Source organism: Delphinus delphis, chromosome 11 (assembly GCF_949987515.2).
Source record: "Delphinus delphis chromosome 11, mDelDel1.2, whole genome shotgun sequence".
NCBI classification, from domain to species: domain Eukaryota; kingdom Metazoa; phylum Chordata; class Mammalia; order Artiodactyla; family Delphinidae; genus Delphinus; species Delphinus delphis.
Genome location: NC_082693.1, coordinates 40,521,022 through 40,539,158, shown reverse-complemented (window position 1 = coordinate 40,539,158; position 18,137 = coordinate 40,521,022). Strand labels below are relative to the sequence as shown.

The 18,137-nt window shown below is 34.8% G+C and overlaps 1 protein-coding gene across 6 annotated transcripts in view; it reads right to left on the bottom strand.

Moving 5' to 3' along the window:
* Window positions 1–277: 277 nt before the first annotated feature.
* The window catches only part of ATF1 (activating transcription factor 1), a 54,298-nt gene continuing 36,438 nt past the window's right edge, over window positions 278–18,137 (bottom strand). For 5 of the 6 annotated variants that reach the window (XM_060024764.1, XM_060024767.1, XM_060024763.1 and 2 more), the window contains 4 exons: window positions 9,663–9,793; window positions 6,682–6,864; window positions 6,437–6,596; window positions 278–1,790 (listed from right to left, as the gene is read on the bottom strand). In XM_060024764.1, coding sequence (XP_059880747.1) covers window positions 1,646–1,790; window positions 6,437–6,596; window positions 6,682–6,864; window positions 9,663–9,793 — 619 coding nt within the window. In that variant the 3' untranslated portion in view covers window positions 278–1,645. The remainder of the gene's footprint in view (window positions 1,791–6,436; window positions 6,597–6,681; window positions 6,865–9,662; window positions 9,794–18,137) is intronic. The other variant, XM_060024768.1, reaches the window with a different exon arrangement.

Here is an 18,137-nt window from a genome sequence, read left to right as displayed (position 1 = left end):
TTTATCTGTTAGGTTAAGATTTCTACACGACAGCCTCCTTAACCATGTCCTAAACACTTGTAGAACAAAATATTTAGCTATCTTCAGTTTGTTATAATTGGTTCTGACTGAATCAAAACATATAAACATATCCCCTTCTTAAAATAGGTAGTGTAGCCCAGATTTTTAAATTTATCCTCATTTTAAAACTAGAAATGCACTATAGTTAGTATAATTAACACAGTGGCTATCAGGAAGCTTGTCATTCGTATATCAAGCAATATATTTTACATTCGGCAAACTTAATTTTTATCAAATGTCCTTTAATTTCATAGACAACAATATGATACATATTGTATAAGAAGCACACAATAGTTTTGCAGTACAATTTCAAAGTGTATACAAATTGGAATACAGAGGTTAAACACTGGTGTGCTGACAGCATTTTTGAACTCTGGATAAACTGCATACAAAACTTACAATTCAAATATTAGCCAACCTGGAAACTTTACTTCCTATAATATAAAAATGATACTTTGAGATGCAAAATATTTTTTACTAACAAACTATATAAACATTTAAAATAATCATTAAAAACTCAACTTTAGAATTTATAAAGATTAGCTATAAAAATATATTGGCAGTCACATTTCTTATAAATGTACCATTCACTACATTACAAAATAGTCTCTCACATAAAATTGCCTTAGTAACTGTACTATTTTAGAATCTGATAAACCTTACATTAAACCAATTATAAAATCCTCTTGGAAAACTTTGGTATGCATCTTCAGAAGGTTTTTAAAACACTCTAACATCTCAAGGGCCTGTAAACATTCCATTCTATTAAAGCACAACAGAATAAGTAATGTATATTTAACTGCATACAGAATATAGAATCAAAAAACAATTTATTAAATATTTGTAGAAAATCACCATTCCCAGAGTAACCAAAAAACAAACGATTTAAAAGTATCAAACTTTTAAACAATTCTCTTTCCATTCTGATAAAAAAAATGTTACAAAAATCACCACACTCCATTCATGTACCTTAGATGCCTTTTAGGACAAGGCCTCAAAAATAGTTAACCCAGTCTCAAAAATCCTCTCAAGTTCAATAAACAAACTTTTAAACACCCATTTAAGACCTGATGATAGAGCAAGTATACATAATCAGAACACATAGTTTATATATTTAGTTGTATATTAGCTTTTTTCTATTTGTAATTTAGAATTTATTGGCAGAAGTTGCACACACACACAATTGAAAAAGGTAAATTTTAGGAAACGGTAAGAAATGCAAACCTATAGGGTAAATTGATTTATTTTTAAAAATCTGATTTATCAAATTTCATCTTATCTGTCATTTTTGGAATATGACAACTATTGTTATTTAGAAAATTTGAATTTGTGAAAGTTTATTTCTTGTTTCTTGAGTATGTTTAATTTTTACAGTTTCCAGTTGTGCCAGTAACCTCCTTGAGGTCTTTTTCCACTTTATCCTCTGTCACCAGATCTCTTGCATAAGATATTTATCTTTAAGTTGCAAAAGCCTAAATAAAAAGCTTCATTTTTGACCTTTTAATTCATAAAACTCCACTAAAAAAGAAAAGAAATTCCGTCTAATTTTTAGGCAAGTCCACAAAAATATTTTCTTTCTTAAGCATCAAACACTTTTATTAGAATAAAGATCCTTCAAAGTTTTCAACTCTTCTATTAGAGTTTTATTTTGATTTTCCAGGACTGCAACTCGATTTTCCAGACATTTCACATATTCTTTCTTCTTTCTGCGACATTCTCGAGCAGCTTCTCTAAATGTAAGCATTAAAAAAACCAATGTTAGAAAAAAGTTCACATTCCTTAAATGGTAAATGCACTTCAGTAATCTTCCCTGGTCATTTTCCTCATTAAAAAAAATTAAGGTATAATCTATATACAGTGAAACACAATGATCTTCAGTGCAGAATTCAGTCAGTTTTGGCAAATGCATATACCTGTATAACCCACCCACTCATCAAGACATACATTTTTATTGCCCCAGAAAGTTCCCTCATGCCCGTTCATCTCCCCAAGCAACTACTGGTTTGATTTTTATCACCATAGATGAAATTTTTCCTATTCTAGAACTTCAGATACCAGAGTCATACAGAATGTACTCTTGTGTCTCATCTCCTTTCACTCAGTATATTTTTGAGGTTTATCTGTGTTACTGTGCAGTGGTTTGCTCCTTTATATTGTTGGGCATATTCCACTGTATGAACATCATTACAATTTGCTGATCCATTCTCTTGGGCTGTTTTCTAGTTTTAGCTGCTATGCATGTTCTTGTGCCAGTCTCTTTGTAAACATATGTCCCATTTCTCTTGGATAAATACCAAGAAATGAAATTTATGGGTCCTCTTATTAACTTTTGGCACATAGACTCTCTAATTTTTATTTATTGAGTTTTAATTACAAACAGTGATTTCATTCTCAGTTTTGTACATGTCCTGTTAGAATATTTCTATGGATTTACATTCAAGTTTTCCATACATATAGAAGTAAAAAGTATTACTTTGAGTATTTTTTATACTACGGACTGTAGATATTATCTGCAACTTGCTTTTTTTACACATACTATTTTAATGATGTTTCTATTGATATACTGGTACACAGTTCTTTGCATGTGGACATTTCATTGTTAATTTTCACTTCCCTAACTACTAGTGTGATTGAGCATATTCTCAAAAATTTAACGGTCTTTCAGATCTGCTCTTACATAATTTGCCTATTCATACCCTTTTCCATTCATACATTTTGCCCATTTTATGATTAGAAATTATTTGAAAGATGAACAACCTAAGAACTCTCAGTGCATTATACACAGTAACCCTTTATCTGTTTCTACATTATTTTCTAATCTACCACTTGATTTCTGATATTTTTATTTCTTAATGCAATAAATGCTCTTTTTTAAACTCTTTCTTGGCTTAAATTAAAATGTGATACACTATGTATTTCTCTCTAAATTTTATCTTAAAGATTTTATTGCTTAATTTTCACAGTTAAGTCTTTAATCCATCTGTAATTACTTCTGTATATGGTATAAAATAGGGGTCCAATTTAATTTTCCTCCAGATGTGGAGTTGTGTCAGTATCATTTCAAAAATATATTCAACATTTTTTCAGTTGGGTTGTACTTCTGATTAATTCAGAAGATCTTTATATTTTTTCAAACAAATCTGTTGTTTTTGGTTAGACATGTTGCAAATATCTTCTATAGGTTTGAAGCTTATATTTTCATTCACTTTGTCTTTTGATGAAAACTTACTCATTTTAATGAGGATTCATCAATTTTTCATGTTAATTATTGTGTGTTTATGTGTGTTGTTTTAAGGAATCTTCCTTGTACTTGAAACCATGAGGTTATACATTTTCACCTAAAAGTTTTTAAAATTTCACCTTTCACATATATGTTTTTAATCCATTTAGTATGATTTTTGTGTATGGTGTGAGGAAGAAATCCAATATATTTTTTCACATATAAATAACTATCTTAGTACCATTTATTGGAGTCCCTCCTTCCCCCAATAATCTGCCCTACCAGGGTTTCATGTATTCACAGATCTGTTTCTGAGCTCCCTACTCTATTTCACTGGTGATTTTGTTTATCTCAATGCCAATATAACATGATTTGAATTACCACAGCTTTAAACAAAACTTGATATCTCCTCACCTTATTCTTGTCTGGAATATTTTGGCTGCTCTTGGCCCTTTACTCTTCTACAAATTTTAGTATCAACTTGTCAAGTTCTTCAAACAACCTGTTTGGGTTTTGATTGGAACTGCATTGAATCTATGGATCAATTGGGGGGAAAAATAGTCATCTTTATAATACTGAGTTTCCATATCTATGGACATAGTATATTTCTCCATTTATTTAGATCTTCCTTAATGTCTTTCAAAAACATTTTACAATGTTTTCTGTAAATGTCCTGGACAGCTTTTGTTAGATTTATTCTCACATATTTTATTTATTGATAATATAAATGATATCTTTTAAATAATTATTTACCAAACTCTTTATTGATGATGTGAAGAAATACAGTTGATTTTTTTTTTTTGCGGTATGCGGGCCTCTCACTGTTGTGGCCTCTCCTGCCACAGAGCACAGGCTCCGGACGTGCAGGCTCAGCAGCCGTGGCTCACGGGCCCAGCCGCTCCACAGCATGTGGGATCTTCCCAGACTGGGGCATGAACCCGCGTCCCCTGCATCGGCAGGCGGACTCTCAACCACTGCACCACCAGGGAAGCCCTACAGTTGATTTTTGAAAACTGATTTTGTATCTAGTAAACTCATTACTTACAATAATTTTTCTCTAAACTGATTTTATATCTAGTAAACTCATTACTTACAATAATTTTTCTCTAAGTCCATTTGGTTTGTTTTTTTTTTAAATCAAGCAATCGTATAAAAGATAGTAATAGTTTCTATTTTTTTCATTTAAATCCTTGTAATTTCCCCTCCCTTTTCCTGTTTTACTAAACTGGCAAGGGCTTCTGGTACAAATGTTGATTTTCAATTTCAAATAGTTTGCAGACAGATCTTCCTGAATATTCTAAGCAGATGAATATATCTTTGCTAATAATAATAGTTTTATTTTTCCTCTCCAATTTTTATCATTTTTATAGTCTCTTGAGCTTTGATGATTTACAATGACATCCTTTTTTTTAAATACAAAAGACATACTTCTTTCCCTCTCTCCACTCGATTACTAAGACTTCACAAAACTCATTCTGTCGTCTGCTCTTTCTGCTGACTCTTGCTCCTGAAAGGCAGTGTGGGATTCCCTAAGACTTTGGACTCTAAAACTTGGACCCATGAATTTAAACCCTACCTCTATCAGTTACTAAGCAGTGTAACCTTGGTCAAGTAACTTAACTTCTCTAGGCCTCAGTTTCCTCATCTCAAAAAAATGGAAATAATTTTTTGTGACAGTTGCCTAAGGGGTTGGCACATATAATGGAAGCCTAATTCCTTGGGTAGTCTGATTTTTCAACTTATATTTGTTAGAACTCAATGTATGGGAATTCATTAGAGCCTGTGTTGAAGTTGCTTTCTCCAACTGGGGGCACTAATTTTTAAAATTACAATTCTCAGCTTATGGATGTAGTACTTTTTGGGTCTTGACCTCATGAAAAATAATCTGTGATCCAGTTCTCCAGCCTGCAGAGGCCCCAGGCTCTGTCCCGAGTCCCCTCTGCATACCAAAGCTATACCAATCACAAAGATCTGAATTTATCCCTAGGATATACAGGGGCTGCTTAAGTGCTTATTTAACATCATGGTCCTGGGCTTCTGGTTCGCACGTCTAACCTCAATAGATTTCTCTTACTTTCTGCATGCTCATCCAGTCATTTAAAAGGATGGTTTTTATATTTCATCAAGCTTTTATTATGTAGCTGACGTTACATTGTCAGAAAGAGAAGTCACACTCTAGTAATTTTTAACAAGTCTTTTGGGTTTCCTAGGTACACAGTCATATCATCAGCAACAAGATACAATTCTTTTCTAATAATTTACATAACTTACTTCATTTACTTGTATTTGTTGGAACCTCCAAAACAACAGATGGTCCCTGCCTTGTTACCAAGTCATTTACAGTGATGCTTCCTCTTGTTTTTAGTAAAGAAACATTTTATCTTGAAGTAATTAAATGTATCCATCTGGTCCTTTTATGGTAATTTTTATTGCTCTAGAAAATTATCCTTTATTCTAATTTTCTAACTTACTGGAGAGGACCTGAAAATAGAACCTTATTATAATTTTAAAAATTTGTTGTATCTGTGGCTATTTACCCTTTTTTGTTTCTAATATAGTTTACTGGTGTCTTTTCTTTTCCCTTGAACACACTGCAGAAGGCTACCCATCATATTCTTTTTCTCAAAGAACTAGTGATTTTTAATGCCTGATGTATATGTAGTGCATATAGCAATGTTTAAAATACATTTAAAACAAACAAATGTTTCTGGGGGTTAAATGACTACTATATTTCATGATCAAAATTCATTTTTAAGAGCAATTCTGTATCCAGAAGTATATTAGGTATTATGCAGAATCCTACTAATTCTTGCCTATTCTTACTCTGGTCAACAGCAAGCAGCAAATTATTATTTTCACTTAACTTTGTCATCTGAATAAGAACAAAATATATTGTTTGAAAAGTTTTGCTTAACAGTGCTATTCAAAGGACACAATAAAAATAGAAGAACTCTAGGTTATATATTAAATAAAGAAACTATGCAAAGGGACTCACTGATCCACTGGAAATGTACTAGACATAATCTAAAACTCTTAAAATAATGTTGATATAATCCCCTCTCCTTGTTTCTAATATACAATCTCAGTTAATATCTGGTTATATTTTGAGGTTTATAAAAACATTACCCATTCTGATAGTATAATTTTACTACCTACCTATTTTTCATCAACCTTATTTCTCTTTTCAGTTGGGGGTCATCTGTCTTAGTTGTCTGAGATGTAAGGGTTACGGGAGATGTCATCACCACGGTTTGTGGTAGCGAAGTAGCTGAAGGTGTGGTACGGATCTGATATGTCTGCATATCTCCTGATGCAGCTGTGTGGTCAAAAGAATTAGTTAATTTGTAAGTGTCTTTGAAAGTACTTTGTGATGCTTTCCATAGATACTTAAGCAAACTTACTTTGTACAACCACCTGGTTGCTGGGCACAAGTATTTGCTGTCCATCAGAGGTCTGTGCATACTGGAGAATTGTTGTACCTTGTTGAGTACTGCCTGAATTTGTCATGGTTAATGTCTGAAGCCCCTGTACTCCATCTGTGCCTGGACTGGCCAGCTGTAAGGCTCCATTTGGGGCAATGGCAACTTAAACCAAAGAGAGAACATAGCTAATATAAGGCTGTACAACACACTAATGACAAAGGATTGGCAAAAAAAAAAAATTTGCTATTTATTAAAACAGGTTTAAATGCAATTCCACTTGATAACTGTTGACTACTTTGGGTGAGCTATATGTAAAACAAGTAAAACGGCATTTCTTCAGAAAATATTGTATTTCAGATGCACTAATCTTAAATTTAGTCTCAAACTGTACAATAACTGACTGGTCAAAACCCATTTGGGGCTCTATAGAGCATTCCATGCTGTTAATGTTGTCACAGCAATTTTGGGCCATTAGAAGAGGGTACCACCGATGACAAACTTTTAAAGGAAAAATAAGTAGTAGGAAATATTAACATAGTTTATAATTTTTATTTAAAAGCATTAAAAAGATTGTATTTTAAAGTATTTTTGAATAGATAAGTGTGCCTATGGAAGAAAATTCAAAAAGGATAAAAGGTTACATAATGAAAAAGTAAATCCTCATACTCTTTCTTAGCTCCACTCTCTAGTGGTGACCACTGTTTCTGATTACCCTTATCCTTTCCCTACTACCACACAACAAATATTCCCATATACTTTAATTTATAAAATGACTTTAGAAGTAAAGACATTAAAATTTTTTAGGGGCTTCCCTGGTGGCGCAGTGGTTGAGAGTCTGCCTGCCAATGCAGGGGACACGGGTTTGTGCCCCGGTCTGGGAAGATCCCACATGCCGCGGTGCGGCTGGGCCCGTGAGCCATGGCCGCTGAGCCTGCGCATCCGGAGCCTGTGCTCCGCAACGGGAGAGGCCACAGCAGTGAGAGGCCCGTGTACCGCAAAAAAAAAAACAAAACATTTTTTAGATTCAGAGATTCGTTTTAAACTTATACTAGGAATTACTTTCAATCTCCTTCCCTGCAACACACATTACATACATATATAAATATATATATAAAAAGTCCCATTATCCCTATTTATTCCACTGTCCACTCCCCACCCCCCTCCTGAAGTAAACATTATTTTGGTGCACAACCTTCCTAATCTTTTCCTATGCTCACACAGATAGATATATAAATATCGAAATAGGTTTATTTACACACATTATAGATACACATCTTTTGATGTTAAATATATATGTTAATACAGAATATTTTCATTTTTGCAACATATCTTCCTGTACTTGCTTAACAAATGTATATTTACCTGGTTGAATTTACTTCTTTGAAGAACTCAACTGTACTGTTCAATACAGTAGCCATGAGCCATGCGTGGCTATTTAAATTAACTAAAATTAAAATAAAAAATTCAGTTCCTCAGTCTCACCAGCCACATGTCACGTGCTCAGTATTCAGATAGTTTAGCAGCTACTGTACTAGACAATGCAAATACAGAACGTTTGCATCATCAAGTTCTACTGGATCATGCTGCCCTAAATATGACTTGTACTGTACTTACTTCAGTTGTAACATATGAAATATTAGCCCAAGTTTCTTTGTAGTTTTCATAATTCTAATTTTTAATGGGTTTAGAATAATAAACCATTTAATATATCATAACTTTTAACTTGCTAATATGCTGCCTTAAAAAAATTTTTTTGGAAATAGCAATACATGTATATGATTAAAAAAAAAAATTCAGTTTTGTTTAAAATGAAAAGTGAACCTCCCAGTTGCCTCTGATCTCTGCTCCTAAGTTTCCTTCCTTGCAACTGCTATTCCCAGTTTCTTATGTGTCCTCACAGAAATATTCTACATATATTCTTAAAATCATATATTCATAACACATTTTAATGAAAGCCTACATGCGCCAGGCCCTGTATGCCAGGGTCATAGTTGTGAACTTACATTCCTTGAGAACAGATCATAAATAAGCTAATCTATAATTATATACATTCTGTAATTAAGCTACTATATTTTATGGCATTTATACGTAATTATAAAAAGTGAGGATGTAAGGCATGTGAGGATCTGATGAAGAACGCGCAGGTAGTAGGGATGACACCTCCAAAGATCCTGAGGTAGAAACAAGCTTCATGTGTTAAGGAACAGCAAGAAAGTCTGTGTGGCCAGAATGGCATCAAGTGGTAGGAGATGAGATCAGAGTGGCAGGCAAAGCCAGATCCTGAATGTAATGCTTTGTGGGACCTATTCTAAAGTCACTGGAAGATTCTGAGCAAGAATGGTGTGATCTAATTGACATTTTAAATAAACTGCTTTGGCTGAGATATGGAAAAGTATTAGAGCAAGAATGGAAGCAAGATGACCAATCAGATACTGCAGTAATTCAGATGAGAGTGTAGACTGAGGTGGTGGAGAGGATGACTGGAGATGGTGACAGGTGGTCAGATGGGACGCCAATAAAACTTGAAGAACAGGGGTTAGGAGAGGAGGGAGAGATTATCTACAAACGGACACAGCACAAGTGAATTTCTTGGGGTGATGGAGTGTCTTGATTGTGGTGGTGCTTAAGACAGCTCCATGCATTTGTCAAAACTCACAGACTTATACCCTAAAGTAAGTATATCATTTACAAGCCGTGTATCACTTACAAGCTGTATGATTTCAGGGATATTATCTCTCTAAGCCTCGGTTCCCTCATAAATTGATAACTGCCCACCTCACAACAAAGTTGTAAGGAATAAATGAGATAATACTGAAAAAGAACTTTGCATTATTTCTGGCTCAAAATGTTATCCTTTAATAATCATCACTATAAAGTATGACAGTTTACACACCACTTCTTCAAACAGAAAGGTTAGTTTTTGTGTGTCTATCGGGTGGGAAATTTATTCCTATACGTACTGTACTGTCCGGTGCTAGTCTGATAGATGGGAGTTGGAACAGACATAGAAGTGACAGCAGAAACTCCAGGATTTTCTCCGTCTCCTTTTCTGCCCCGTGTATCTTCAGAAGATAGGTCTTTCAAAATTTTTCTGTGAAAAATAGAACTCTATTATTACTGTTGGTGATGAGGACAGCTTTACAAAGAAATTACTAAACCTTTTAAATCTCAGTAATCTGGTAGACACCTAAACTCTTATGTCAAGGAATCCTTTGTTTAGCACATACTGTATTTTAGCACAAACTAGACTTTGTTTATTAGCAGGCTGGTTATATTTTAGTTTATGACGACATGAAAAGAGACACTGAGCAAATACCCATACAGAGTGCCTTTCAATATACAAGGCCCTTGTAGAGGTATAAAATGTCTCCTTCCCCTACAGGAGAGATGGCTCCATTGTGAGGTATTTCATTAATTAACAAAGTACTATTCATTTTCTAAATAGTGTCAGTGACCTTTATTAAAAAGATTAAATTTTGGACTTCCCTGGCGGGTCCAGTAGTTCCAGTAGAACAATCCGCGCTTCCACTACAGAGGGCACAGTTCGATCCCTGGTTGGGGAACTAAGATCCTGCATGCCACGTGGTGTGGCCAAAAAATTAAAATGAAAAAAAAAAAAAAAATACTACTATAAAGACTGGTGGTTGTCAAGGGGGAGTGAGGTGGGAGAGGGATGGATTGGGAGTTTGGGGTTAGCAGATGCAAACTGGTATATATGGAATGGATAAACAACAAGGTCCTACTGTATAGCACAGGAAACTATATTCAATATCCTGTGATAGACCATAATGGAAAAGAATATGAAAAAGAAGGTATATATGTATGTATAACTGGGGGGAAAACCCCATTTTCCTAACTTTGATGGAAAGTACAAAAAAAAACTACTATAAAAATGCAGTTATCAGTGATAAATAAAATTGCTTATTTTAACAAGAAGTACATTTGATTCCACAGGCACCCCTCAGACTTGGTTTAAAAAAAAAGGGACTCATGGCAAGAATAAGGGGATGGAAAAAGATGCCTTGCTGAAAAGAAAGGTCTTCCAAAACACAGCTGGGGATGGAGGGAGCGTAATTTTGTTTCTGGGGAAAAAAGAAAAGGAAAAAAATGTTTACTCAAGAATTCTGTGTTTATTGTAGAAAAATCAGAAAACCTAAACTACTTGTGTGGAAACAATAATAAAAAAGAATCACAAAGGAAAAAAAAAACCCCTCAGCATTAAAAGGGATCTTTCATGTTATCTATGCTAACCCTCCAGCCAGTGGAGGAATTCTCTAGCATTGCTAACAGCCTCTACTTCCAGGAATAATTCATCTACAACTTCCAAAAAGCAAACTATTCAATTTTTGGATGGTTAGAGCTCATCCTTACTTAGACTCAAAGCTAATTCCACCCAATGAAGCTAGAGAAAGTTAAGCTTTACCCTAATTGGTTTGGCCAAAAAGTTCATTCGGGTTTTTCCATAACATCTCACAGGAAAACCCGAATGAACTTTTTGGCCGACCCAATATATCCATGTCCTTCTTTGCAATATTTGACAACTGCTACAGGTCTTCTTTATTGGAGGCCAAATAATTTTAGATCCTTCAGCTGTTCTCTTACCACACATTGAAGATCCTTCTCCAGCTTGGTCTCTTTACTCTGGACAGTCTTCCCACAAAGACCTGCAAGTGTAGACTGTACTAACAGAAGTCCCATACAGAGAGCAAGAGAGGTGGCAGTCCTATAGGACTCTGTGTTAGCCATCTGTAGAATTGTCACAGTGGTTCCTAAACCTGCTTATGTACCAGAATCAGCTGGAGAGGTTTACTGAATTCAGATTCCCAACTGGTAACCCTAATGATCGAGTGGACAGAGCTCCAGAATCCATTTAACAAGCTGCCTGCATGGTCTTAAGCAGCCAGCCTCGCATGAGACTGTGGAACGCTGTGGCCATTTCTTTTTCAATTTTAAGTTACGAAACATTTTGAGCATAAAGAGAAGTACAGAAAATAAAACACCAATGTACCATGTACCAAGAACCATTAGATGGTATTTTGCCATGTTTGCTTTAGATATCTCATTTTTAATAGGAATTAACTTACAGATACACCAAAATGTCACTACCAATTCCTTTCCCTGCTCTTCTCCCCCCTTAAAGAGTACCATTATCTAAATTGTTGTTTACCATTCCCATATATATTACTTTATTTTTACTATATTTTGAGATATTATTTGCCACTGTTTTGCATTCTTCCTCATCCTCCTGCCTCATTCTTGGAGAACCTTAGTCTTTTGGACTTCTCTTTATCTGTATTCTTTCTAATGAGCTCATCTGTCCCATAAGCTTGAATACCTTGTGTATACTGATGACCCCTCAAATGATATTTCCTCAACTTCTCTCCTTAACTCGAAACTCCTATATCCAATTGTGTATTGAATACTTCCACTCAATAGCACCTCAAACTTAATACCTCCAAATCTAATGTCAGATATCCTTCCACCGCTTGCAGTCTTACCCACGTCAGTAAATATCGACTGTTTTTCAAAAATTTTGGAGTCATTCTCTCTTTCTCACAACCTTTATCCAATTCATAAACAAATCCCATTGTCTCTATCTTGAAAATATATCCAGAATCTTACCCACCCTCATCACCTCCACTGCTACACCCCAGTCCATGCCACCGCCCTCTTGACTAAATAGTAGTAGCCTCTAACAGGTCCTCCTTTAGTCTACCCTTCTCTTGCTACATTCCATTCTCCACACCAATCATCAACAACCAGTCATCTTTTTAAAATGTCAGTCAGATCAAGTCACTCATCTGCAGTGGCTCCCTATCAGAATAAATGACACAGTCTACAAGGCCATAACTTGTCCCTGTGACCTCCCCAACCTCATCTCTGACCACTCTCCCCTTTATAGTCACCATTCCCCCCATCTTGCTACCGGATTATCAATTTTACTAATTCTTTTTCCCCCAAAGAACCACCTTTCAGTTATATTATCTCTATTAGTTTTCTCTTTTCAAGTTCATTGACTTCTGCTCTATTTTTCTCCCCTGGCCGTGCCATGCATCTTGCAGGATCTTAGTTCCCCTGCCAGGGATCAAACCCGGGCCCCTGGCAATGGAAGTGCAGAGTCCTAACCACTGGACCACCAGGGAATTCCCTGATTTCTGCGCTTAATCTCTATATAATTTCATTTCTCCTGCTTGCTTTGACCTTATTTTGTTTTTCCCCTAGTTTCTTAAAGTGGAAACTTGTTGATTTGAGACTTTCCTTCTTTTATAAGTTTTTATTTAATAAGGTAAATTTTCCTCTAATTATTTCCCACTGGTTACAGCTCCAGATTTTGATATTTTCATTTTTCATTAAGTTCACAGTGCTTTCTAATTTCCCTTAAGATTTTCTGTTTGGTCCATGGATTATTTCTAAGTGTGTTAATTTCTGTATGTTTGGAGATTTTCCTGTTATCTTTCTTTTACTGGCTTCTAGTCTAATTCAAATATAAAAGAACTTTGCACAATTTCAATTCTTCTAAATTTGTTAAGGTTTGTTATGATCCAGGATGTGGTGTTTCTTGGTGAATGTTCTTTGTGCACGTGGGTAAAGTGTTCTGAAAATGTCAATTAGATACGACTGATTGATTGCATTGTTCAGTTGTTCTATAATCTTGCTGAATTTCTGGCTACAAGTTCTGTCGGATACTGAGGTAGGTGTACTCAAATTTTCAGCTATAACTGTGGATTTATTTTGCTTTCCAGTTCTGTAAGTTTTTGATACATGTATTATGAAGCTCTGTTGTTAGATGTGTACCTGTTTAGGACTGTTATGTCTTCTTGGTGAACTGACTCCCTCTTTATCTCTGATAATCTTCTTTGCTCTTAAGTCTTATTTTGTTTGCTTTCTTTTCCTTTTCTTTTCTTTTTTTTTTTTTCAGTACATGCGCTTCTCACTGTTGTGGCCTCTCCCGTTGTGGAGCACAGGCTCCAGACGCGCAGGCCCAGCGGCCATGGCTCACCGGCCTAGCCGCTCCGCGGCATGTGGGATCTTCCCGGACCGGGGCACGAACCTGTGTCTCCTGCATCTGCAGGCGGACTCTCAACCACTGCGCCACCAGGGAAGCCCTTAAGTCTTATTTTGTATGATATTAATATAGCCAATTTTCTTTTGATTATGTTTTTATTTCTCTTGCTTATATATATAGCAATAGTAGTAATGGCTTATAAGGTATGTATGTTCAGTATTTTGAAGAACTGCCAGATTGTTTCCACAGCCACTGCCCCCCTTACCAACACCTGTTATGGGTTTTTTGTTTGTTTTTTAGGCATCCTACTAGGTTTGAAGTCATATCTCATTATTTTGATTTGCATTAACCTAATGACAAATGATGTTGATCAGTTTTTCACATACTTATTGACCATTTGTATATCTTCTTTGGAGAAATGTTTATTCAAATCTTTTCTTCATTGTTTAACTGGGTTATTTGTCTTAACAATATTTAGTCTTCCAACTGATGAACATGTGATGTCTTTTTGTTTAGATTTTTAAAAAATGTCTCTCAACAAGGTTTTGTAGTTTTCAATACACAAGTATTATACTTCTGTTTTATATAATTTGAATTTATAAATTTAATTTCAAGTATTAAAGTATTTTATGTTATTTTAAGTAGGACTGTTTTCTTAATTTTATTTTTGGATTGTTTATTGCTAGTGTGTAGAAAACCAGTTGATTTTGTATCCCACAACCCTGCTGAACTTATTTATTAGTTCTATTTTAGTGGATCCTTTGGGATTTTCTATATATGAGATCATTGTTATCTGCAAACTTTTATTTCTTCTTTTCCAATATGCCTTTCATTTCATTTTCTTACCTGATTTCCTGAGTAAAACGTTAAGTAAAAATAGTGAGAGCAGACATCCACAGCCTTGTCTTGTGCCTGACCTTAGGGGGGAAAACATTCAGTCTTCCACCATTAAATATGATGTTAGCTCTGGGCTTTTGTAGATGGACTTTATCAGGCTGAGGAAACTCCCATCAATTTGTTTGATGAGAATTTTTATCATTAAAGGGTACTGGATTTCATCAAATGCTTTTTTGTGTCTCTGTTCAGATGACTATAAGTTTTTTGTTTTTATTCTATAAATACGATGTATTACATTAATTGATTTTCAGATGTTAAACCAATTTTGCACTCTGGGATAAATCTTACTCAATTATGGTGTATAATACCATCTATATGTTGTTGTACTTGGTTTACTAATATTTTCTTGAGGATTTTTGTGTCTATTTATAATCTGTCTTTTAGTGAGTTTAAGTCATGCTGTCTTAATATAACTACTGATATTGGTTGATCTACCATTTTATTATTTGCTATCTTTTAAAAAAATTCTGCATTCTTTTGGGTTAAGATTTTTCAAAACTCTAATATATCTATTGTGTATTTGACTAAATCTCTTTGTAGTTTCTTTAGTAGTTGTTCTAGGTGTTACAGTATAGATGCCTAGTCTACTTATAGTCACTATTTTATCCCTTCAAGTGAACCTTAGAAACTTTACCACCATATTAAATCTCTTTATCCTCCTCCATTTATGTTGTAGTTGTCTTACATATTAAAACTGCCTACACTGGAAACCCCATCAGACAGTGTCATTTTTTTCAACCATCAAACATATTTTAAAGAATTTAATAGGAGAGTAGTCCATTATATTTGCCCAGATCTTGCTGCTGCCTTTATTCATTCCTAACCTTCCAAGTTTCTTTTGGTCTTAACTTTCTTAGCAGTTATTTTAGAGCAAGTCTGCTGTCAATGATTTCTCTTAGTTTTCCTTTATCTGAGAATACTTAGTTCACCTCCATTTCTGAGGTTATTTTCACTAGATAGAGAATTCTGGATTAACAGTTTTCTTTAGCACTTTAAAAATGCTATTTCATTTCTTCTAGCTTGCACAGTTTTTGATGAGAAATCTATAATCATTCACATCATGCCCTTATAAGTAGTGTCATTTTTCTCTGGCTGCTCACAATATTTATGCATTTTTCAGCAGTTTGATTATGATATATGTCTGGGCAGGGATTTCTTTGCATTTTATCTATTTTAAGATTTGCTAAGCTTTTTCAATTTGTAGGTTTCACCGAATTTGGGAACATTTCAGCTATTATTTCTACAAGTATTTTTTCTGCAACATTTTTCTGTTCTGTAACTCAAATGACACAGTTTAGATCTTTGGATATTGTCTCACAAGTCCCTGAGAACTAGTTAATTTTTCCAATCTCTATTCTTCAGATTGGATAAGCTCCAATGAACTATCTTTGAAGTTGACTAACTCTTTATCTCTGTTCTCCTATTGAATCCGTCCAGTGAGGTTTTGTTTCTGTTAGTGTATTCAGCTCTTAAATTTCTATTTTGTTCTCTTTATATCTTCTGTATTTTGCTAAGAGTTCCTATCTTTCCATTCATTTCAAGAGAATTCACCCTTACTTGTTAGTTAGAACATTTCAGTAATAGCTCTTTTAAAGTTTTTGTCATATAATTCCAACATCTGGGTCATGTAGGAGATGGCATTTGCTTATAATCTTTTCCCTTACAAGTTAAGATTCTTCCAAGTTCTTTGTATGCCATGTAATGGTAGACATTTTCAATATTATATTAGACTCCTGTTTAAATCCTATGGAGAATTCTTGATATTCTTGTTTTAGCAGGCTATCATCAGCCTGGTTGTGTCCAAGCTGCAAGTTCTGACCAGCCTTCTGTGGGTCGTGGTTCCATCAATTTAGTTTTCAAAGACTATGCAGTGCTATTCAGATTTGGTCCACGTGTGTACCATGTTTGGAACTTGAGCTATGATCTGTCCTATGTATAGTTCAGTTCTCAAAGTCTGTATATGCTAGGAAAGTCCATTTTTATTCCTATTTGCTAAAAATTTGAGTGGGTGCTGAATTTTATCAAATACTTTTCTGCATTTATTGAGTTCATTGTATATTGTTTCTGCTGATTCTCACTTATAATGGTTTATTTCTTTGTATGCTTGATGATTTGTGACTGTAAATTCATATTTGGTTGATCCTATCTTTGGTAATTCGGAAAGCTTAACTTGGGGAAACTTTGTTTCAGGTGCTCTAGCCTGCTGTAGGGATCTCAGCTTAACACAAAAATCTCAGGTTCGTAGTCCCTTCCTGCAGTAGACCTAAAGTAATGGGTGTACCTTGGTCTTCATGCTTGCTTCTGCTTCCCATTCTAGTTTCAGCTCATGTATTTGTATGTATATGGTTTTACGTTTATTAGAGTAGGCTGATAAGACATTTCTGTTATTTCCTATAAATGCACAATTCATTAACAAGTATTTATCTAGGAGCTAAATAACTGTTTTGTGCCAAAAGAGCCCCACTATTTGGAAATTAAACTTTTTATCTGTATTCTTTTGCCAGTTACCTCTAACAGTCTGAGGTAAGTCTAAAGGTAGTCGATGTAAGACTCTAGTAGACCATTCCTGTCTTATATATTTCTGCCTGATATATTTCTTTCCATTTGTTTTTAAACTACCCAAATTAATCAATCATTATTAGTATTATTCTAAAAAGTCAATGGTAACTTAAATGAATGTCTTGGTTCACCATTCTTTCTTATATTCACGTTCCTTTTGTTTGGTTTCATTTTCTTCTTCCTGACATGTACCCTTTAGTAATTTCTTAAATCAGTTTGAAATGATTTTAACTTCACCATTATTTATGAGTGATTGTTCAGGTGGGTATATAATTCCAAGGCCAACTGTTACTTTCTCTTGGCATTTAAAGATTTTAGTCCATTGTCTTCTAATATTACCATTCAAAAATCTGTTGTCAGCCTAATGGTCACTCCTTTCTAGGTAATTTGTCTTTTCTCTGTGGAAGCTTTTAAGATCTTATTTTTATCTTTGGTGCCCTCCAATTTTGCTTCATAAGATATATCTAGATGTAGGTTTAGATTAACTTACATGGTTGGAACCTTGCTTTCTAAGGCTGAGAAATTCATAATGGATTACTTTTTTTTTTGGCCACACCACGTGGTATGTGGGATCTTAGTTCCCTGACCAGGGATCGAACCCATGCTCCCTGCAGTGGAAGCACGGAGTTTTAACCACTGGACAGCCAGGTAAGTCCCTGGATTATTTTTTTATAGTTTCAAATTGAACTCATTTTAGTAGGCTTATTTTTCACTCCCCCAAAAATTCACAGACAAAATTTTTTGTGTATTCAGTAGAGTCCCAATTCCTTAACATGGTAACAAGGTTCTAAGTAATGTGGCTCCTGTTTACCTTTTCTTGCTAAACCACCCCTTCTTCCTTGTACCTTAAAATTGCCAATTCCCAGAACAGGCCAACCTCTTTGATATCATACAATCTACCTTTCATTACACACTGTTCCCTCAGCCTAAGAAGCTCTCTTCCTGCCTTACAAAACCCCTCCCTGCTCCCAGA